Source organism: Neodiprion pinetum, chromosome 1, assembly GCF_021155775.2.
Source record: "Neodiprion pinetum isolate iyNeoPine1 chromosome 1, iyNeoPine1.2, whole genome shotgun sequence".
Lineage (NCBI taxonomy): Eukaryota > Metazoa > Arthropoda > Insecta > Hymenoptera > Diprionidae > Neodiprion > Neodiprion pinetum.
This window is the reverse complement of record NC_060232.1, coordinates 35,522,282-35,540,469: the sequence shown is the minus strand read 5'-3', so window position 1 is coordinate 35,540,469 and position 18,188 is coordinate 35,522,282. Positions and strand designations below refer to the sequence as shown.

Sequence of the window (18,188 nt, the reverse complement as noted above, 5' to 3'; positions counted from 1 at the left end):
ATTTGCACGAACTCAAATTGTTGATGATGTAGCGCATTTTGTGGAAGTTTTACTTGAATTTCCTTGATATTTATCAGTGTGGATTTAAAAAAAAAAGTAGAAATCAGAAGTTTGTCAAATTACCGGTCATTTTTGAACAGGTCTTGAAAAGCTTAAAAAAATTCGATGTACCTAGTATTTTTTCTGCACACCCTCAATGTTCAGTGATAAGGTTATTGATATCGAGCAATACGTGTAAAAATCTACTAAAATCGATTCTATTCTCCGTATCTTTCAGCTCCTCAATTTTGACCATGCGTATGAGTTTATAATTGAGAGATATAAAATCGAGTATATCAGAGGCTAATCAGTGCTGACGTGTATAATAACGGTGATTATTCATATGCACATATATATGTATACGTATAGTTTTCAGAAATATCTTTCATCACTTCTTGCTCTGCTCCTATATTTCGCAACAAAGTCGCGGTAATAAATAAATTTAACAAAAAAAGAAGAAGAAAACATCTGGTCCAGGTACGTGAAACGTTTTATCGTACAACAGCCTCTCACATATTGACTAATATCAAACGACGGTACGGTGCGAAGTGAATTTGAGTTTGGGTACCGGTATATCATATCCGTGTAGGTACATAGATTGGATTATAGTAGGTGAAGCTGCTGTCCGAGTCGTGGGCGGAACTCAATCATTTCTCGAGTCTCCAGCATTTCGAGCGAAAGATAGTTTCGGGTCCCAGGTATAGCGCAGAGGTGTTACTAATTGTACTGATAAAACCTTCACGCCTACCTACGATATTGTCCGCAGGTCCTCAACCCGTGATCCCGAGAAAACCGGCGGCGCCGTGGCGTCGAGACGCCGTTCAAGCTGAGAATCGCTGAGGCCATTCTGGGGCACGGACACTCGGAGAAGAGAGAGAGAAGGACGCCGTGAGAGCGAAAGATCGTTTGAAGCCGGTCGAGGCGTCCGACTGAGAAGAGGCTGTGGAAAGGATGGAAAGTCAACCCGGCCTCAGGCTCGCGGGGAAAACTTGGACAATTGGCGCATGCGGCCAAAATACTTCGGTATCAGTTCTCTGCGTGAGTATTCGAGAAAGTATACTGAGAAAAAATTTCATTTGTTACGTATATACTAGAAAAATTGAGTAAAACAGGTATCGTTAAAAAAACTGTTTGAATATTGTTGGAATTACGAAAAACGAGGTACGCGTAACCATTTTGCGCTATTGTCGATCCTTTTTCGATAATCGCAACGCAAAATCAGTTTTTGAGGTTTACTCTACTTTTTTAGTCAAATAAGGCTTCGACGTTGACTTATCGTTGCACAAGCGTTAAATTTTCGCAACAGTTGCTAGAAAATATAGTAACAGCGATCGTAATGAGAAAGAGTAGTAACGGATACCAGACTTTCTGGTAACAGCTAGAAAACTAATCTTCATTTTCCACCGAGAACTATATTTTTCGATTGTGGTAAAAAATGAAAATAGCTAAGGACTGAGCGGTAACCGGAACTAAAAATTTCTCTCTGTGTATAACAATCGGTACCGATGATTTGTAACATACGCCGAGCTATGTAGTGATCAGAATTGCTCCAGCGTGAAATTATTCAGTGCCAAACAGGAATTTTGGCGATTTGGAGAGACGGATCGCTATCGCGATGATGGAGCTGAAAAATTGAGGAAATAACATGGAACAGACGAAGCCGTCTGCGGGGGCAAATTACGGTTTGAAACCGACGCCGAGACGCGACCGGAATTATTTACTGCGATCAACAGCCGACGGATCGGTTCAGACCGACACGCAGAAGCTTTTAGCAGAGAATTCTCGGGTGGAGCTAAAATATCAGAGGGCGAAAGACGCCCCGGGATTTCGGCTTGTCTTTGGGATCTGATCTTCGATAGGGTCGCAGGTATCACCTACTCGGTGCGAGAAAATCCCACCCCGACGATACTAGGCGACAAGAAAAGGTGGTGAAAATGTTACCCCTGGCGCCTCAAGATCTCAGATACGATCCTTCGCGCATGTTGGGATCCATTTCCGGGGTCTTAAAGACTCCCTTGCTGCGAAATTAGTCAGCTGTCGAATAAGTGTCGATGCGTTTGCGAAATTTTGTGGTTTTTAAGCGGATCATCCGTTTTTGAAGCGCGTTGAATCAACGTCCTTGTTGAAGCTACCAGTTGAGAGTTGAGAATCGGCTTTTCCGATCGACGCGATGAAAGCCCGTTGATCAAATTAGACGGAATTAAAGTTAATTAGATTTAGGTTGCGGTTTGTTGAGGCTGCGGGAGCTTCTGGTTTCCAACGATCGCGGAACAGCTCGTAATTGTAATGAAGGTTAATAGTTTAAGCAAAGATTACAGTTATTATCCTTGGCGGACTGCCATGCTTAACAATTCCTAATTGGTACGGACCGTGTCGACGCGGTTAGCCGTCGCGCTATTTGAATACATTATAGCTTCCCTTTTTAGCACCTAGTTCCTAGACTTTTGCGGAAACCAGATGCTCCTGATGTTGCGGTAAATTGCACGGATATCGTTCGCGGAAAAGTCAAGATAGTCAGCTCAATTTTTCGCGAGTTATAAAATCCAGCTTCACATTTTCAAAAAAGTTATTCGCGCGATTATATCCAAGAAGTTTTTCATCAACGATTTTGGTTATAATCTCCGACAATCAAATTTGGGAACAAACTCGTAGGCATGTAGTCGATAATTGGAATATATTTTTGTGGAGTCACTGCGAATCAAACGGAATAACAAAGTGCATCGAAGCAGCAAAGCACCTACTCCAGTTTTTCATTGGTTGGTCAAACTCCTTCAGGAAAGTGATTGGCAAATGAAAAGTGAGGAATTCGACGCTCGCGATTCTGAGCTGAAACAATGATTTTTTCTACCGTTGTATTAAGGGAGCATTCATTAATCACGTGCTGCCTTTATAATCAATTTTAGACTCCCCCCTCTCCCTCCGTGGTCACACATGAGGTTTTGGTGAACCCCCCCCCCCCCCCCCTTGCCCGTTATCACGTGATTTTTCTCGCCGATCGATTACTCGCGTGCACGGGTTAAAAATGTGATAAAACCAATAAAAATCTCTGAATATACTCGGTGTCTTTGGAAAAAATGCACCAAAAAATACACGTGATATTGCCCGAGACCCCTCCCTCCCCCCGTGTGATCAATCGTGATATTTTCAAGCACCCCTCCTCCCCCTCCCCCCCCCTCGTGAGTCTCACGTGATTAATGGATGCCCCCTTATACGTTACGATTATCACTATCGGCACATCGTAACGTCCGTCGTAATTAAAAGTAAGTCATTCGAAGGTACATTGGGAGTAGGTGAAATTCACCAAAGGGTATGTCTTAGTCCGCTGTTTGCGGGACGACGAATACTTGGTGAGAAAAAATACCCCACAGAATCATACGCGCAAGATGAAAACAACACGTAAAAACGTTACGATAAGTCGTCGTTACGCAGCGAGGGCTGCGGGAGCGGAGAGAGATCGTAGGTAACTAAATACCAGAAACTTCTTGAAGCGCATTCCTCGCTAATAAAGACATATTTCACAAGGCTGGACATCCCTTGGCGCGTGTATGCGTGCCTGCTTGCGTGCTTTATACCGCCGCAAGTCCCACGGCTCGAGGAGGGTTCCCAGATATGAGATTGTAAATTGCCGCAACTTCTTGCGCGCATCTCTCGGGTTCGAGGCGCGCGGAATCTCGGGCAAAAGTGCGGTCCAAGTGTGTAACGTTATATGTATGTATACCTGTAGATGCATCGTATGCGCGTAAACAGCTTCGAGTCGACGTAACGCGGCGAGCCCTCGGGATACCTGGACAAAGAGTAATTCCCAACGCGGCTACTTATATTCCCTGTAAAGCGAAGCGGTGCGGTTCTAGTCCCGAAGAAAATTCTTTACACGCTGAAATAACTCGCGATGTGTATTTTATTTTCTGCCGCGTTTCGATTTTTCGGATTCCTGTAGAGCTGTGTGAGCTTGGAAACGGCAAGATTATTCGCAGGCGCGCGTCGATCGTTCGTTCCTAGCGATTTTTCTTAGGGATCCAAAATGGCGGACGAGACGCCGCTACCCGTATATAAACCCTCCAGCCCGCAGGCCTATAGAGCTATTTTAATGACGCTTTGTTTCTGCGCGTCCCCGGGAGATTTGTTATTTATATATTTATTTATTTATATATATTTATTTAGCAACGCGCGCTGCAACTCGACTGCAGCCTTTTGTTTTCCCGCGGCTCGTTATCCTCGGTTTTAACCCGGACCGCAAAGATCTCGTCTGATCTCCCGACCACCGCGCGGTTATTTTAATTGGATATTTGCCGAAAGTTTGCCGTTCACCGCGTCGTCGTCGTCGTCACCGGATCACGCCGACTTCGGATACCAAACCCGGAATATACGTGTACCTGTATAACTTGTCTGTATAAAGAAACAACGTCTTTGTCCCAAGTTTTTTTCCCGCCTAAATCCCTCCCTTCCATTGTCTATACGGAATTCAAAATGGCGATCAATTATCCACGAATTCCCGATCATCCAGGAGGTTGTGATTTGCGCAGTGACGTCACCGCGGTCACGTGATCCTCCCTTTGTTCCCTTTTCCAGTTTTCGATATTTCTTTTCTCACGCGGTAAATTGCGCCCTGCAATCTTTCAACCGCCACAAAATCTCGACGGAAGAATCGGAGTCCCGGTAATCGGAGTTCCGCAGGGAGCGAGATTCCAGAGTCTTTTTGCATCGCGCTTCCATGCTTCGCACGTTCGTTCTTTACGGACGAGTTAATGGAAGGAAACAAATGCCTGATGGTGATGGCGCAGTTATGGTTCGTTACGCCCATCCAGTCCACGAAGGCGGCCCCGTGCCCAAACCCATGGGAACGGTTTACCCCTCGGGACCTTAAATCAATTATCTTTAGACAATCTATTAACCACCGGAACGCGAGGTGCCAGCCAGCTCTATTGTCTAGCTTAAGACTAAACACCATTTTCAAATATAACCGCGGCTCTAGGTGTTTTTACTCCTTTTATTGCGCCCATGAAACGACCTCGAGAAGGGACGAACCTCGGGAGAACTCACCGCCGGAAAGTACGTGAGGTTATTACAATGGGAGAAAAAGAAAAAGATGAAGAAAAGAAAAGAAGATTAAGATTATGACGATCATGATGACGAAAAAAAAAAAAACGACGAGAACCCACGGTTATGCTAAGGTAAGCTGCGAGGTTATATACGGGGCTGTAAAACGAACCTGGGATTAGTGCTTTTCAAGTACGGTGTATGCTTGTAGAGTTTCGACCGTTGAAATCCACAAATAAAAATCGCTTCGAAGCACGGTTCGAAATTCCTCCGCGTAACCTTCACGGTATTTCATCGTACCAAAAATGTCCGTAAGAGGCGCTGTCTCGGCGTGACGTCATCGACCTGCAGCAAATGGCAGCTCGCACTGGAAAAGCGCGGGAACGTGTAGAAATTTGAATTTCAATTTAAGAAAAATGTGAGAAAAATATTGAGTAATACTACAAAACGAGTACATAGATATTATAATGATATATATATAGTCAGGGTCGAATCTTTGAAATCAATCGTTAACATCTTCATTTCGCGGTTGATTATCCGCGGTAGCCGATACGCTGGTTAAGCAGGGTGGCTCATTTTTATGGTCGTAATATAAATACGCCAAGGTATACGAACCGCGATGATCGGTAGTACTGCCGAGCGCAGCGGGAGGTCCGACACCAGTTTATTTCATACCGTTGAGATTGAATTTAGCGAGGAGATTTCACGCGGCGTAAGTGTCAGAGTCAATATTCGTCGATGAGTTGATGCAGAAGACTGTCGTAAGCCGAGCGAAGGTGCCCGAGATGATCTATACCCGGGTGAAATTAGTCTTTCCGACGAATCGCTTCGACGCTCATTACACGAAAGCTCGCTGGTGACGACCGTGAAGTCGGTCCTTGCCCTTGAGGCTTCTCGATCGTTTCGGAGCGCAGGTTTTGTCTCTCCTCTGAGAAGCGAGAGACGCCGTCTTTTCCGGAGCAAAATTCCCCCATTACGTGCACAGGGACCGACAATAATACCGGAGAAATTTCTTTTCCGACAACGATTTGTACGACGTCTCGGTCGCCGTGTGAAGAGCATTCAAGTGACACTGCGACGCCTCGCAGCAACAGGACTCGAAAAGAGGCCCGCGGCTCGAACTGCGGAGGTGCGAGAGACTCTGAAACGTTTTGAAAGATCGCATTCTCTGTGCTCGCGTCGCTCGAGAGGCACCGTGATGGATGAGGCTTCCGCTCGCCTGTAATCTGACAGTCTCTGGACTGTACGGACCTTCTCGACCTCCGACAGGGCGCGAGAGGAGAAAATCGTAATTTAGATTAATACGTGTAATTTTTTACCCATTAGACCCAGCACTGTTCGTACTCGGAAAACTTCATTAATCGACGCGTCCCTGGCTTCCTAAGATCTCTTATTCAGTTTCGAAGGCTGATGCGATCTTCCTTGACAGTTATACCTCGAGGTCAAAATTCATCCTCAAAACACAACTGGTGCAAGTAATTTAGATACGGAGTTTTATCGAGACGAGTGTGCGACAAGTTGTTTTAAAGAATCTCAGAAATTTCTTCCAAGAAATTCAAAGTTGCCGGTGCGCAAAATTGGACCAATATACAGCTTTTGGATTTTGAAAATTTCTCAGATATGACCCCATTTTTCGAGAACCCATATAATATCGTTTTTCAAGGAATTTGGCTGCAAGGAAAAACGTACGCTTCAAAGAGTCAAAGAATGAAGCGGGTTTCTTTTTGCCCGAAGGTGTGAAATCAGATCTAGTGTCTCGTGTCCCTCTCGTATGCGTACGCGCGCATTACCGCCAACAGACAGATCATGGATCACGGATCAGGGATCAGGGACGGTGAGTTGCGACGCGGTGATAACCGATGGGCCCGAATCGAAGATCGATAGAGAGGCAGAGAGGAAGAGGGAGAGAAGCGAGGGTTCCAAGTCGATACCGATATCCATGGGAAGAGAATTCGGATGGACCACGGCTACATTTCGAGGATGGATTTAAAGCCCCGGAATATATTTAAGCGTGGGTAATTGGATCGCGTCTCGTCCCTCACGTCGCGCCCATCGATATTCCTCCGTGTCTCGGCTCCACCTTCGGATATCTTCTTTCTAATTTCTTGATTTTAACAGAAATTTTATACGCCGCATAGCTGCAGCCTCACTTACCTTGGTACCGTAATTATTACCCAACGATGCTATATATATATGATGTCGTAATGCGCAGGACGGAAGGTCGGTGTGGGCCAATTCTTTCGCCCAAGTGTATCTGAATCCCGGAAACGCAGCTATATTCCTATATTTTATACTCCGTATCCCGGTTATCGATTCTCCGTTTTCATACTAACCGGTCCATTATACCGGTGCGGATATCGTTAAGTGAAATACGATGAATATTCTCTGCAGGCGGGCCGAGTCAGTCATTATCAAAGCAGTAAAATGGCCGTATAGTAGCCGGCGATGCAACGCTAAGTCAATTTGCAGGCAATTTGTTTTGACGTGGTAATTCGCTTCGCCGCCGTATTAATATTCAATCCTAACTTCACCGCTTCGCTCACGACTCCGTCAAACTACGAAGACCACCTAGTCAGTCGCACGCTTTAATCTCTCCTTGTCTCAATTTTGACCTCATCGCAACCCTGCAGGCGTCACAAAATTTGGAAAGAACGTCGAGGCGAAGAAATTTTTCCTGTTATAATCGTTCGTCGCGGTAGATAATATTCAATGCGTCAAGCAGTAAAGTTTTGTGCCTGAAGAATTTTTTGTGATTTGGAAACGCTTTCGCTTCGATGTAATTGAAACAATTAAAAATCATTAACACGATTGAATTTTCATGAATTTCGTGCATCCCTCTCTGCTGCAGAGACATGTAAATGATCCTATCTTGAAGTTTCATTCGCCGCGAGTACAAATTCCAAGGTCGGACTGAAACGACGTCTCATACCAATTAATTCGTTATCGCAATGTAGTTTATCTTTGTAACGAGTTGTCACGGACCGACATGGCTCTGCGTATAGATATATAAGAAAAGTCGGGCACCGGATAATTTCGTTGCCAGAGACCTTTGTACCGTATAAAGTGAGAAGGCAAGTGTTCTCGATCACAATGTCCTTAATCAAACCACGGTTGAATAGACCGCGTGCGTTTTTTATCCGAGACAATGACCGAGGCGAATAGTTGACATCTTTTTACAGATATGTACAGGTATAACACTCAGGCATATTATTTATTCTCCATACGATGTCATTAGTAAGTCAAGATTTCAAGTGCACGTTGTTTAACGATACACGAATTCAGACAGTGCGAAGTTTTTGCACAAGAATGAAACAAATGTTTGATACAAATTATGCGACAGTTGTTTTTACATGCAAGATTCGAACCCGCGACTTACGAACTTCCTCGTGAATTATTTCTCAACTAGAATAAATCCTGGCAGCAATTTGGAAAAACATGTTGAGAGATGAACAAAACGAAACCAATGAAAAAGAATTACAGAGAGAAACTTTAGCAATATTTTTTCACGTAAACTGCAGGGTATTCCGTGACGTTTACGCGGCCGATAATGCGGAACGAAGGGTGTGGAGCCTTCCAAGAGGAGCTGACTAATAAGGATCGACATTTGATTTTGACTCGGTGTGACGAGGCTCGGACACGCGTTCACTGCAGGTATACAAGGTATATCCGTACCGATATATGTATACGCCACGACGCCGCGACGCCTCGGGGAGAGTGAAACGTCTTGACCCCAGAGATGAATCTCTCACTGCCGATAACGCCCGAGACAATACCCATTACTAAGGCAATCTACTATCGAGTTTAAGGCCCTCCGCCGCCTTATTCGTTTTTCCCCTCAACCTCTCAGCTGTGAGTTGCGTTTTTTCGGTCACTTCATTCTCGTCAGAGGATACGTGTACAGGTTCAAGAAACTCTCACTTTTTTTAAAGAAATAAACCAAAGTAACGCGTGTAGCGTGTTGAAGAAAAAAAAAAAATTAACCTTCTTTCGTCAGTTATGAGATTACCAAAGGTTCTAAACGGCAAGTTGTTGATAATCGAACACTCGAAATGTGAGATATAATTAATCTTTAGGCTTTAAGTCGAAAATTTTTCAGATACCGGTTTTAAGGTGCTGATCGATTCTCCAGCATTCGGTACTTCGAATTATTTTATTTACAGTTATGTCTTCGAACGATCGAAGAAGAATCTTGAATTTCTCAAAGTGCAGATCTGCGGTAACGAAGAAAATTGATCCGATATAGGGAAAACGATTTCTCACATCTTCGCCAAAGACGTATATTCGATTTTAATCCGCTGTCACGCAGTGTCCAATTTTCCATCATATTTCCAGAGGTGAAACGAGCGATTACAACGAAAAAAAGAAATATCGTGGGCACACGCAGCGGGCTTGTTCGTTCTTGTGATATATTTACCATTAGTCTGAGCGGTGGAGAATACACTATATACCTTTCCTTTCCTTTCCTTTCCTTTCCTTTCCTATCCTTTCCGTTCCTCTCTCTCACTCTCTACAAAGCGAGTGTACAGGTTCATAAATATACAAGAGATTCAGCGGAGTGGTGACTTTTGTCATCCGGATGACTTGTCGTTCGGGTGAACAACGGCGATGACAACTCGAGCCAAAGCGATCCGGTCTCTGGCAAAAGAAAGATGGCGTTTCTGTCATCCGGCAAAAAATACGGACACCTCGTTCGAAGAGGATGAACCGGAGGGAATCACGCACTCCGAAGAATAAATTGAGAGGCGATTATCGACACTCGTCAATGGCGATACCTTACACTCGATCGTCTAGCGGTCCTCGGTCATTAGCCAGAAATTAAGACGTCAGTAGCGAGCCACACGCACACTGACAAACTGGCACGGACATAGTTAGAGAGAGGGATCGGAGTTCGCGGTTCGAGCCGATTCGGCATCCCGAAGTGTCTAATTAAGCCCAATTATTACTATGGAAGCAGCTTAGAGAGCCGGCGAGCCGCGACTCGGGGGTAATTGAGTGATCAAATTAAAAGGGATACACCGGCGTTAATGCGCCTTTGGGGTTGGGGGTGAAGGGTTATAGCCGAATTTTGCCTGAGCAATCTCCGACCTTTGAGGTTCTATCAGGCGTACAGTCTGGGCGAAGAATTTATTCTACAAATGGAATGAGAGGATCAAGTTTTACCAAGTTATACTCAACCAGTGATCGGTTTCAATTACAACAAAAGAATCCCTCTTCAAGTACTACGAATAAAAGATTCGAAACTGAGGATTTTAACTATAACGAAGGTTCACTTGCCGGTAACTTATATTTTAGAAAAAACGGACTTTTAATTAATTGATAAAGAATGATTGCTACATGTATTTTGTGTTGAGAAACTAACGCAATCGTGTGATTTACATAAAATAGTTAGTAATATGGCTGTCTGTTAATTGAAATTCACATAGGCTTAAATTATGCCGCCGCCGCGTAAAAGCGATATTGTTTCAATCGGATTCCATTTGATTGACTTCCAGTCGCAGTTCCGGAGTCTCTGTTCAGAGATAGAGAGAAATTTTTGTTCGGACTGTACGTCGGATATATAGATCGTTGAAATTACAACTAACGAAGGTTAATTAAAGAAGATTTATCTCTCACCTGACTTGACGAGGACCCGGGACTTGCCCGAGAACCAAAAGGGCTATCGCGATTACCGCGACTTCGCCACGACGCATCTCTCACATTATAATATTAAAATTACTTCATTAATCGATTTCGTTCTCAATTACGCGCGTCCTTCACTCCCACTTTCTTCAGCACAATCTTATTTATAACATTTACACAAGGACCAAAAAGATATATCCAGCACTCCGAAACGACACACGCTGCAAATTGACAGCGAACTTTCGAATTGTTACACACTTCACTATTCGTGCGATTACTTGTCGATAATTTTATAACCAAGTCTCGTACTTCTCATTATAATTATAATATAAAATACGCAAAAAATCACACCGAGAATTTTTCCGCACTTGATCCAAAAATCTGTGTATCTTCACTGTGATTCACTTTTTCACTGCTTCATCTTTTCTCACGACTTTCAAGAGTAAAAAGAAATTGTGTTATTTGTAAAGTTTAAAAGTGACAAAAAAAAATAATATAAAAATAAATATTACATTCGGAAGGAATCTCCCGTTCGATAAAGTCGCGTAGGGTCTGGTGTATGGTCAGGCTCGAAGTGCAGTTAGTACGGAGTTATACCTGAATTTATACACATATACACCTATCCATATATATATACACATGTATGTATACATCTGTGCAGGACGAGGGGAGAGTCGAGAGAAGTTTTTAGCCGAAGGTATAGAGAGGCGGATGTACCCAAATGAGTCAGATTACAACAGACATCTAGTTTGCCCGTATATCATACCCATATACATGCGGAATAGACAGTGGCCGCGTAGTTTTTCGTATCTACCGCAAAAATCTGTGACGCGAATTTTCTCGCATGTTAATACGAATCAGGCCGCACGTAATCAAACTTGTAGAAATTCAACCGAGTCATATTGTCGACGATAAAAATACGAAACTTATTTCATCCCGCTATATAAGTATAATATTTCGTTACAACTGCTTAGTATACGCGCAAGATTTTATTTCAAAATAATGTCCGAATTCAAATATCAAATATTTAAACGATTGTTTAACCCTCGTAAAGACCCGTCAAAATTACACACTTTATATGTATAACTATATGTATAAACGTACACAGTATACCTACACGGATCACAGAAAGAAAGAAATGGGAAAGAATGAGAGAAGAAACTCGTGCGAACCATCGAGTGAAATGACTCATGCCTGAAATAACTCTGAGAATATATTTATAATATAATTAGGTGTAACAAACGCGTGACTAAACTTCAGATTATTTCTATTTTTTTATTTATTTATTTATTTATTTTTTTTGCATCGGCGATAGTCAGAGATGAGGTTCAATTCAGACGATTCGTTTGCGGTATCGAAGTGTCTCTACAAGTTGGCAAATTTTTATAAAATTTCTCCGTATGGTTAATTCGATGGATGTGTAGGTATGTACGTTCATTCAAGGAGATACGCGGTAGCTGCAATATAGTTACGGTACGGCAAGTGTGCAAGAACTGCAGGGAGATCGAATAGTTATACATATATATACATATATATTATATATCTACAGTATACCGCGTCTGAAACCGGATTGGTCGTGGAGTCCGGATGATATCGGCCAATCGGATCGCTCCTTAGGGACTATCGCGGTATCGCGGAGTTGAGCGTAGGTGCGAATTCATTCCCCGTGGGAGCCGAGACATGCGATTAGCATCACCGATGTACTGACAATGGGATTTTAAACTGTTGAATAAAGCGCGATGCGCGACGATATGAAAAAAATGGGAAACCAAGAGATGAAATCAAAAAGACGGAGAGAAACGCCTCGTCAATTTTACCGTTAGGCGCTCGAATTATTGGGACAAGGAATACAGGCGCGTATAACGCGATTCCTGCGGGGAGAAAATCAGGATTGAAAGAATCTACGGGAGGCGATCAGGGCGTAACTTGGGATTCTATGTACCTACTCTGATAAGAAATCGACGGGAGGTAAATTAGTGCGTTTTATCGCCTCACTTAATTGAGGTACACGGTTCACCTGTGGATGGAAATTTTTCAACCGTGACTTCTATCTGCGGTATGTTTACTCTGGGAAATAGTTATTCCACGGTTCGAATCACAATCGTTGGAAGTTGGAAATCAGTGGTGATTGCCTTGCATTCGCGAGAATTTGGTCGGACATAGTTGAAAATTAATGAAAACTGATGGGCAATGATTGGCACATATTAATATTGAATGAGGAGAATAACTGAGGGAGTTTTGAATTCATGTATATCGTTCTCAGGGTTTGTTTGACATTGCGTCAATTTTCAAATTTCTGAGGAGAAACTTGCGAAAATCTACGATCGTGAAGTTCGCAACGTTATCGTAACGAAATATTGGGAAAAAGTTCACTATTGTCTTAGTTTTACGACGACTGAAGGAACTAAGATTTCCAAATATGAGTACGTCTTGTTTTATTACGGTTTACTGAATTTCAAACAATTCCAAAGTAGCGAAATAAGGCTTTTTCCCCATCATAATTCGTTATAATAACGTTACCAACTTCGCCATGATGAAAATCTAGGAAAACGAATGTGTCGATTTCCTGGAATAATCTCGCGACTAAGCAAACTATGGGTAGAAAAAAAGAAGAAATCTCAGTGCAGTTCAACGTTATAGAAAGTCTGTGCAATCGTTTGGTATATTACATACCGTAATCGTTATCTCAACTAATGGGTATCTAAGCATACCGCGCTTTGTATCTGGCAATACGCAAAGTAACTGATTTATATTTGTCGAGGAGCCGGAAGGTGATCCAATTAGCAAACGGAGCACCGCAATCAACCAGATTATGTAAACTAATCCGCACAAGTTGAATACAAGAAACACAGGCAGGTGCAGATTATAAATTATACTCGATACGCGACATGAATCGGCTGCACTCGAAAGTTTATGAAATCGACATGCGCAAACACGGGAATTATTTGTACGCGGATTGATGATATTGCGGGGGGATGCTAAAAAGATTTTGACATTGTACAGGAAATTGTAATTATCGATGCACCGTTACGGCGTACATGTTTTGTACCATATTTTGACGCGCGCGCGGTTTATTCGAAATACGCGGAGCGCAAACTTTGCCAACGCTCAAATTGTGTTTTATTATAAAATACCGACGGCATGTTTGTACACTGGAATGGACCGATGAACTCGTCGGTTTGTGTGTATAAATACTAAATTTTAAACTCCGCGAATATGGTTAAATCAACAAAGTTGTACAAATGTATAGAGTTGGTATACCTGTACAAATATTTGCCAACGTTGTGTACAACAATGAATAGCAGGGACAAACTGCGATCTCGAGTTTTGATATTATAATTACACTATTACGTATGTACACGTTAGAAAAAGAATCCTCATCTTCCATATCCTGCGCGCACGTATAAAAACCCATATCGTAACATCTCCTCCGTATCTTCGATTACATCCGTTACATTTCTCAACACGCACACAATTTACAACGTTGTACAATTACTATTAACCGCGACACCACCGACGTCGTTTTAACCGGCAAAACTACAAGCGACGCGTTCAATCATATTCCGGATCCGATCGTCATCCTCTCGATCCACACCTCCGACTCTGTCAGGATCACTGTCAAATTTTCGTACATGGATCGAAGCCGTAAGATTTTCCTGCGCAAAAAGCAAAAATAAACAAAAAATTAAAACGAACCGTAATTGCAGGATCGTTTACTAATATCTTTGCAAGAAACGTCAACCCTTCCGGGTTAATTCTGGGTGCCCGTTGCGGTTTTCGCCAATGATCGAATCGGTCGTATTTCTGGTTACAATTCTTTATCTCGTATTATCGATTATCCCGATTCCTCGGTTTCGGTGAAATTGCGGAAAGGCGAATCTTCTCGCCGATTCCAGCGGCGGGTCTCGCTTGTCGGAGGTTCGATCGAGCCGCGGATCACATGGAGACACGAACGCGCGGACAAGATGTACGGGGCGACGTTCGGTCGTGCACAGGTCCCACGATGGACTGGCTCCTGGCTTTGGGATCAGGTCTCGTCCACGGACTCGCCGCTTCGCCTCTACACACCGATATTGCTTGCTCGCTACAAACTAACCCATGCCATGCCCACCTGTACGCATTGCAGGTATATACTTATAGCTATACTATATCTGTACACACAACCACGCGCTTCTCGCTTCGTCGTTCCGTTCCGTTCCGTTCCGACCGCCCGTGTCCCTCGATGTCTCTCTCTTTGCCTCTCCCTCTCTCTCTGACTCTCTCTCTCTCTCTCTCTCTCTCTCTCTCTCTCTCTCTCTCTCTCTCTGTCTGTTTTTTGTCTCCAATACCCTCAGATCGTACGTTCGTTTCGTCGTTTCCTTTATTATATACCTACCTGCAGGAAACCGACGACGACGAAACGACGTCGCGACGGTTCGTGTTGAAATCCGAGATCCGGCGTCGCGACGTCGAAAATCAAGTCACTTCAGGTGTGTAGATGCCTTAGGGAAGATGTGAACTGCGCTACCGGAACTTTGAGTGCTGAATGAAACAGGCTTGGTTTGTCGTGTGAGGATTCAAGTTCACCGAAGAACGTACCTACACGGGGAAATTTTATTGCAGGCTGAATTCTCATTTTCTGAGCTTGTATCGGAGGTCAAATTACGAATAAACTACTCTTGCCGTCAGGCTGTTTCACCTTATACGGTGTTTGACGAACGGACAGTGATTGAAATGATTTTATAGTCGAAATAAAATCCGAAGCGTACGTCGATGGCGGCCATTTTAAGTTTGCGGTATAGCAAAGCTTCTTCGACGTATGTCAATACGTTATTTTAAGAGGAGATTTTTCTATAATACGTAAGCTTGATTATGGAACTTTAAAACGATACCGATGTACGTTATACGTATATACATAAGTCGGGTCTGATTAAAACAAAAATAAACAAGGGTTACGAATCGACAAGATTTCCCACAAAGTACAATAACTTTAATTGCAGCGTACTCCGATAACGGACAAACGACCTTATCGCCGAATTCCAAGAAATGCAACAAAAGAAAACAACGCGGTTTCCCTCCCTCTGGCTTCTCGCCGGAAACCGAATGGCACGCAATCGCAATTGTCGCATGAAAAATCGATGCCGCAACAGGGTGTACGGCAACCGCATACGCCTACAATTTCAATCGCCGGTACTTTATTCCGCGAAACGATTATTGAAAAAAGAGGAAAGCCCTGACGTACCCGTAAGTCACAGGAATACCTGCGTCGACTTCGCCGTGTCATCTCACTTCGTGACCACTCGCCTTGCGAGCGAAGGAGGGTAGCAGGGGCGCCTATTTAATAACACGTAATTACCTTCCATATGTTTTGGCCTGCGGAGCGGGCGACGAGGGTTGGTAAAACGCCATGCGGTCCCTGCATCACCACCACACTCCAGGATTATGGCTGCATCGCGTGAATGCGCGACGTGCGCAAACGCTTGCGATATCATTATATACCGACTTCGTGTGTGCTTTATACGTGGTATTATATTATATAGCGTGCATATATTTACGCGTGCATATGCTATCCGCGTGTTAAACTCCGTGAAAACTTTATCAACGCGATATTATAATATAATATCCAGGGTGTCTGAATGATGCACATCATGTTTTCACTCTACGCTCTCTGGTTGTCGTGCATTGTGCAGCCGATTAACATTCGTGGCGCGCGTGGGCAATTCGAACAAGTAGCGTAAAATCTTTTATTTATCATCTACACGGACGTATTAACGGACCGACATTTTTTTTTACATCCTTCCGTGACGCTGCAGTCGTCAGTTTCAGGGTGATCACAAAATCTGGAATTTAATTAAATAACGCCTAAGAAATTCACCCGCTTTTCACCCTGTTAAAAAATCAATTCCTTTCTCGACTGTTTCCCAAGGACCAGAGCCAAGTGAAATTTATTGAATAAGAATCAATCGCTCTCAGGTTTCACCGCTTTTACGTTCTTTTTCTCGTTTTCGGAAACATTACCAAAGCTTTTTCAAAATCTCAACCTTCGTAGCACCCCGAGTTCGACTCGTTCGTTAATCTTTCGTTGAACGTCACGCGCTCTTTTATTCGAACTTTCGGACCACCGCTAACATGGGACGTCGTGCATCAGCCGCGATATAAAGCCCTGTATGATTTGATTGCGATGACTTGAACAAACAACAGGAATTGTGTCTCGGTGCGCACAGCACCCGGCTCTCGGTAATGCAGCGTCGAGTTTAAAATTGACAAGAACGGTCCGCGTCCGCCCTGCACTTCCACGCGTCCAGCAGGACATGTGGGATATATACGGATATAACGCTACTTTCTACATCCGTATTAATTCGAAAAATGTATACGTACGCGATACGTGTTTCCGTATTGTTCGCGTGGCTGGGTGTGTATAAAAACGACGCAGCTGGTAACGAGCGGGTTCGTACCGTACCGTAATATAATGACGAGGAGGGATAACGCGTATTTTGAACTTTAGGAACAATGGGTATCTATAATGGAGGGACAGGAGAGGATATTGCGTAATAACCTGAACACGGCTCTTGTAGTTAACAAACATTGTAAAACCATTGTGGACTATATTTTACGACCACACAGCCTGTGTATAAATACATGTAATATACATATACAATGTCTATATATCAACCTGTCAGAGTTCAGTTTTGAATATTCATTTTCGCTATCCCGGTGTTTGTTTGTTTCCCTAATTTCTCTGGTTTTTTCTTTTCATTTCCTTCCATCTTCGAATCCTCCGGGGAAGATTGTAAAGATTTTTACGACTAGACGTGTAATAATGCGTTCCCGATTTTCGGGATGTGATCACCTCGCGTCCGCTGCAATTGGCTGTATTTTTTCTTTATGCCCTTACACACGCACGCTGCGCTTCTCTTTACGCGTCATGAGGGGGGGGGGGGGCAGATGGGCGTTATTACAGTTTTATGCGCTTTCATTGTTTATATGACGTCCGATTACAGCTCAAGGTTTACGGTCCTTAATTACAAAAATATGTACCGTTGCGTTTAACTGCGCTTTGCAATCAGGGTAGGTACGTACTTCGTGTAATAAAAACAAATAGGAATTAGACGGAATAAAAATTCTTCGAAGCTTGTAAGGGCCGGATTAACCGTCCTCGTCCAACTGTGTATAATAACCTATGTTGCCAGTAATTTATGTGAAACATCCGTGAAACGATGATACGAACTAGCAAGATTTGTTGAGATAGATGCAGGGGGAAAGGAGAGAAGGCAGTAAAAACAATCATTTCTCGCTAATATCATGGTTATTTCACAGGAGTAATTGAGGCAGCTAGGGAAACAGTAAATACTTCTGGATTAAAAATTTTGAAAACAAACTCAGCAGCGTTCGCTGCACTGTTTTTTAAATAAACTTATAAACTTCGCCGAATGTCGGGAATAAATCTGCGCGGAAGCGAAAGCGTGTCTGTGTTAGAGAGAGAGGGAAAGGTTACACTCTTGAATATCAAACAC

At 43.3% G+C, this 18,188-nt stretch overlaps 3 protein-coding genes across 12 annotated transcripts in view; 1 reads left to right on the top strand and 2 right to left on the bottom strand.

Annotated features, from left to right (window-relative positions):
• Positions 1-18,188, bottom strand: part of LOC124224833 (lachesin-like) — a 287,180-nt gene that overhangs the window by 36,892 nt on the left and 232,100 nt on the right. The window lies entirely within an intron of this gene.
• The window catches only part of Prosalpha5 (proteasome alpha5 subunit), a 153,616-nt gene that overhangs the window by 112,047 nt on the left and 23,381 nt on the right, over positions 1-18,188 (top strand). Inside the window, exon 7 of one of the 3 annotated variants that reach the window (XR_011176706.1) lies at positions 806-983. Coding sequence is in view for 2 of the 3 variants with exons in the window: in XM_046626328.2 (XP_046482284.1) it covers positions 991-1,077 (87 nt within the window). In the remaining variant the exon portion in view is untranslated. Of the gene's footprint in view, positions 1-805; positions 1,078-18,188 lie in introns of those variants that run through there. The other 2 variants (XM_046626328.2, XM_069134540.1) reach the window with 2 other exon arrangements.
• The window catches only part of LOC124219091 (Wnt oncogene analog 2), a 71,881-nt gene that overhangs the window by 46,915 nt on the left and 6,778 nt on the right, over positions 1-18,188 (bottom strand). For 3 of the 8 annotated variants that reach the window (XM_046626241.2, XM_069134586.1, XM_069134592.1), the window contains exons 1-2: positions 13,957-14,684; positions 10,690-11,128 (exon numbers count right to left, since the gene is read on the bottom strand). The exons of 1 other annotated variant lie outside the window; for it this stretch is intronic. In XM_046626241.2, coding sequence (XP_046482197.1) covers positions 10,690-10,766 — 77 coding nt within the window. In that variant the 5' untranslated portion in view covers positions 10,767-11,128; positions 13,957-14,684. 4 more of the 8 variants (XM_046626258.2, XM_046626267.2, XM_046626250.2 and 1 more) reach the window with 4 other exon arrangements.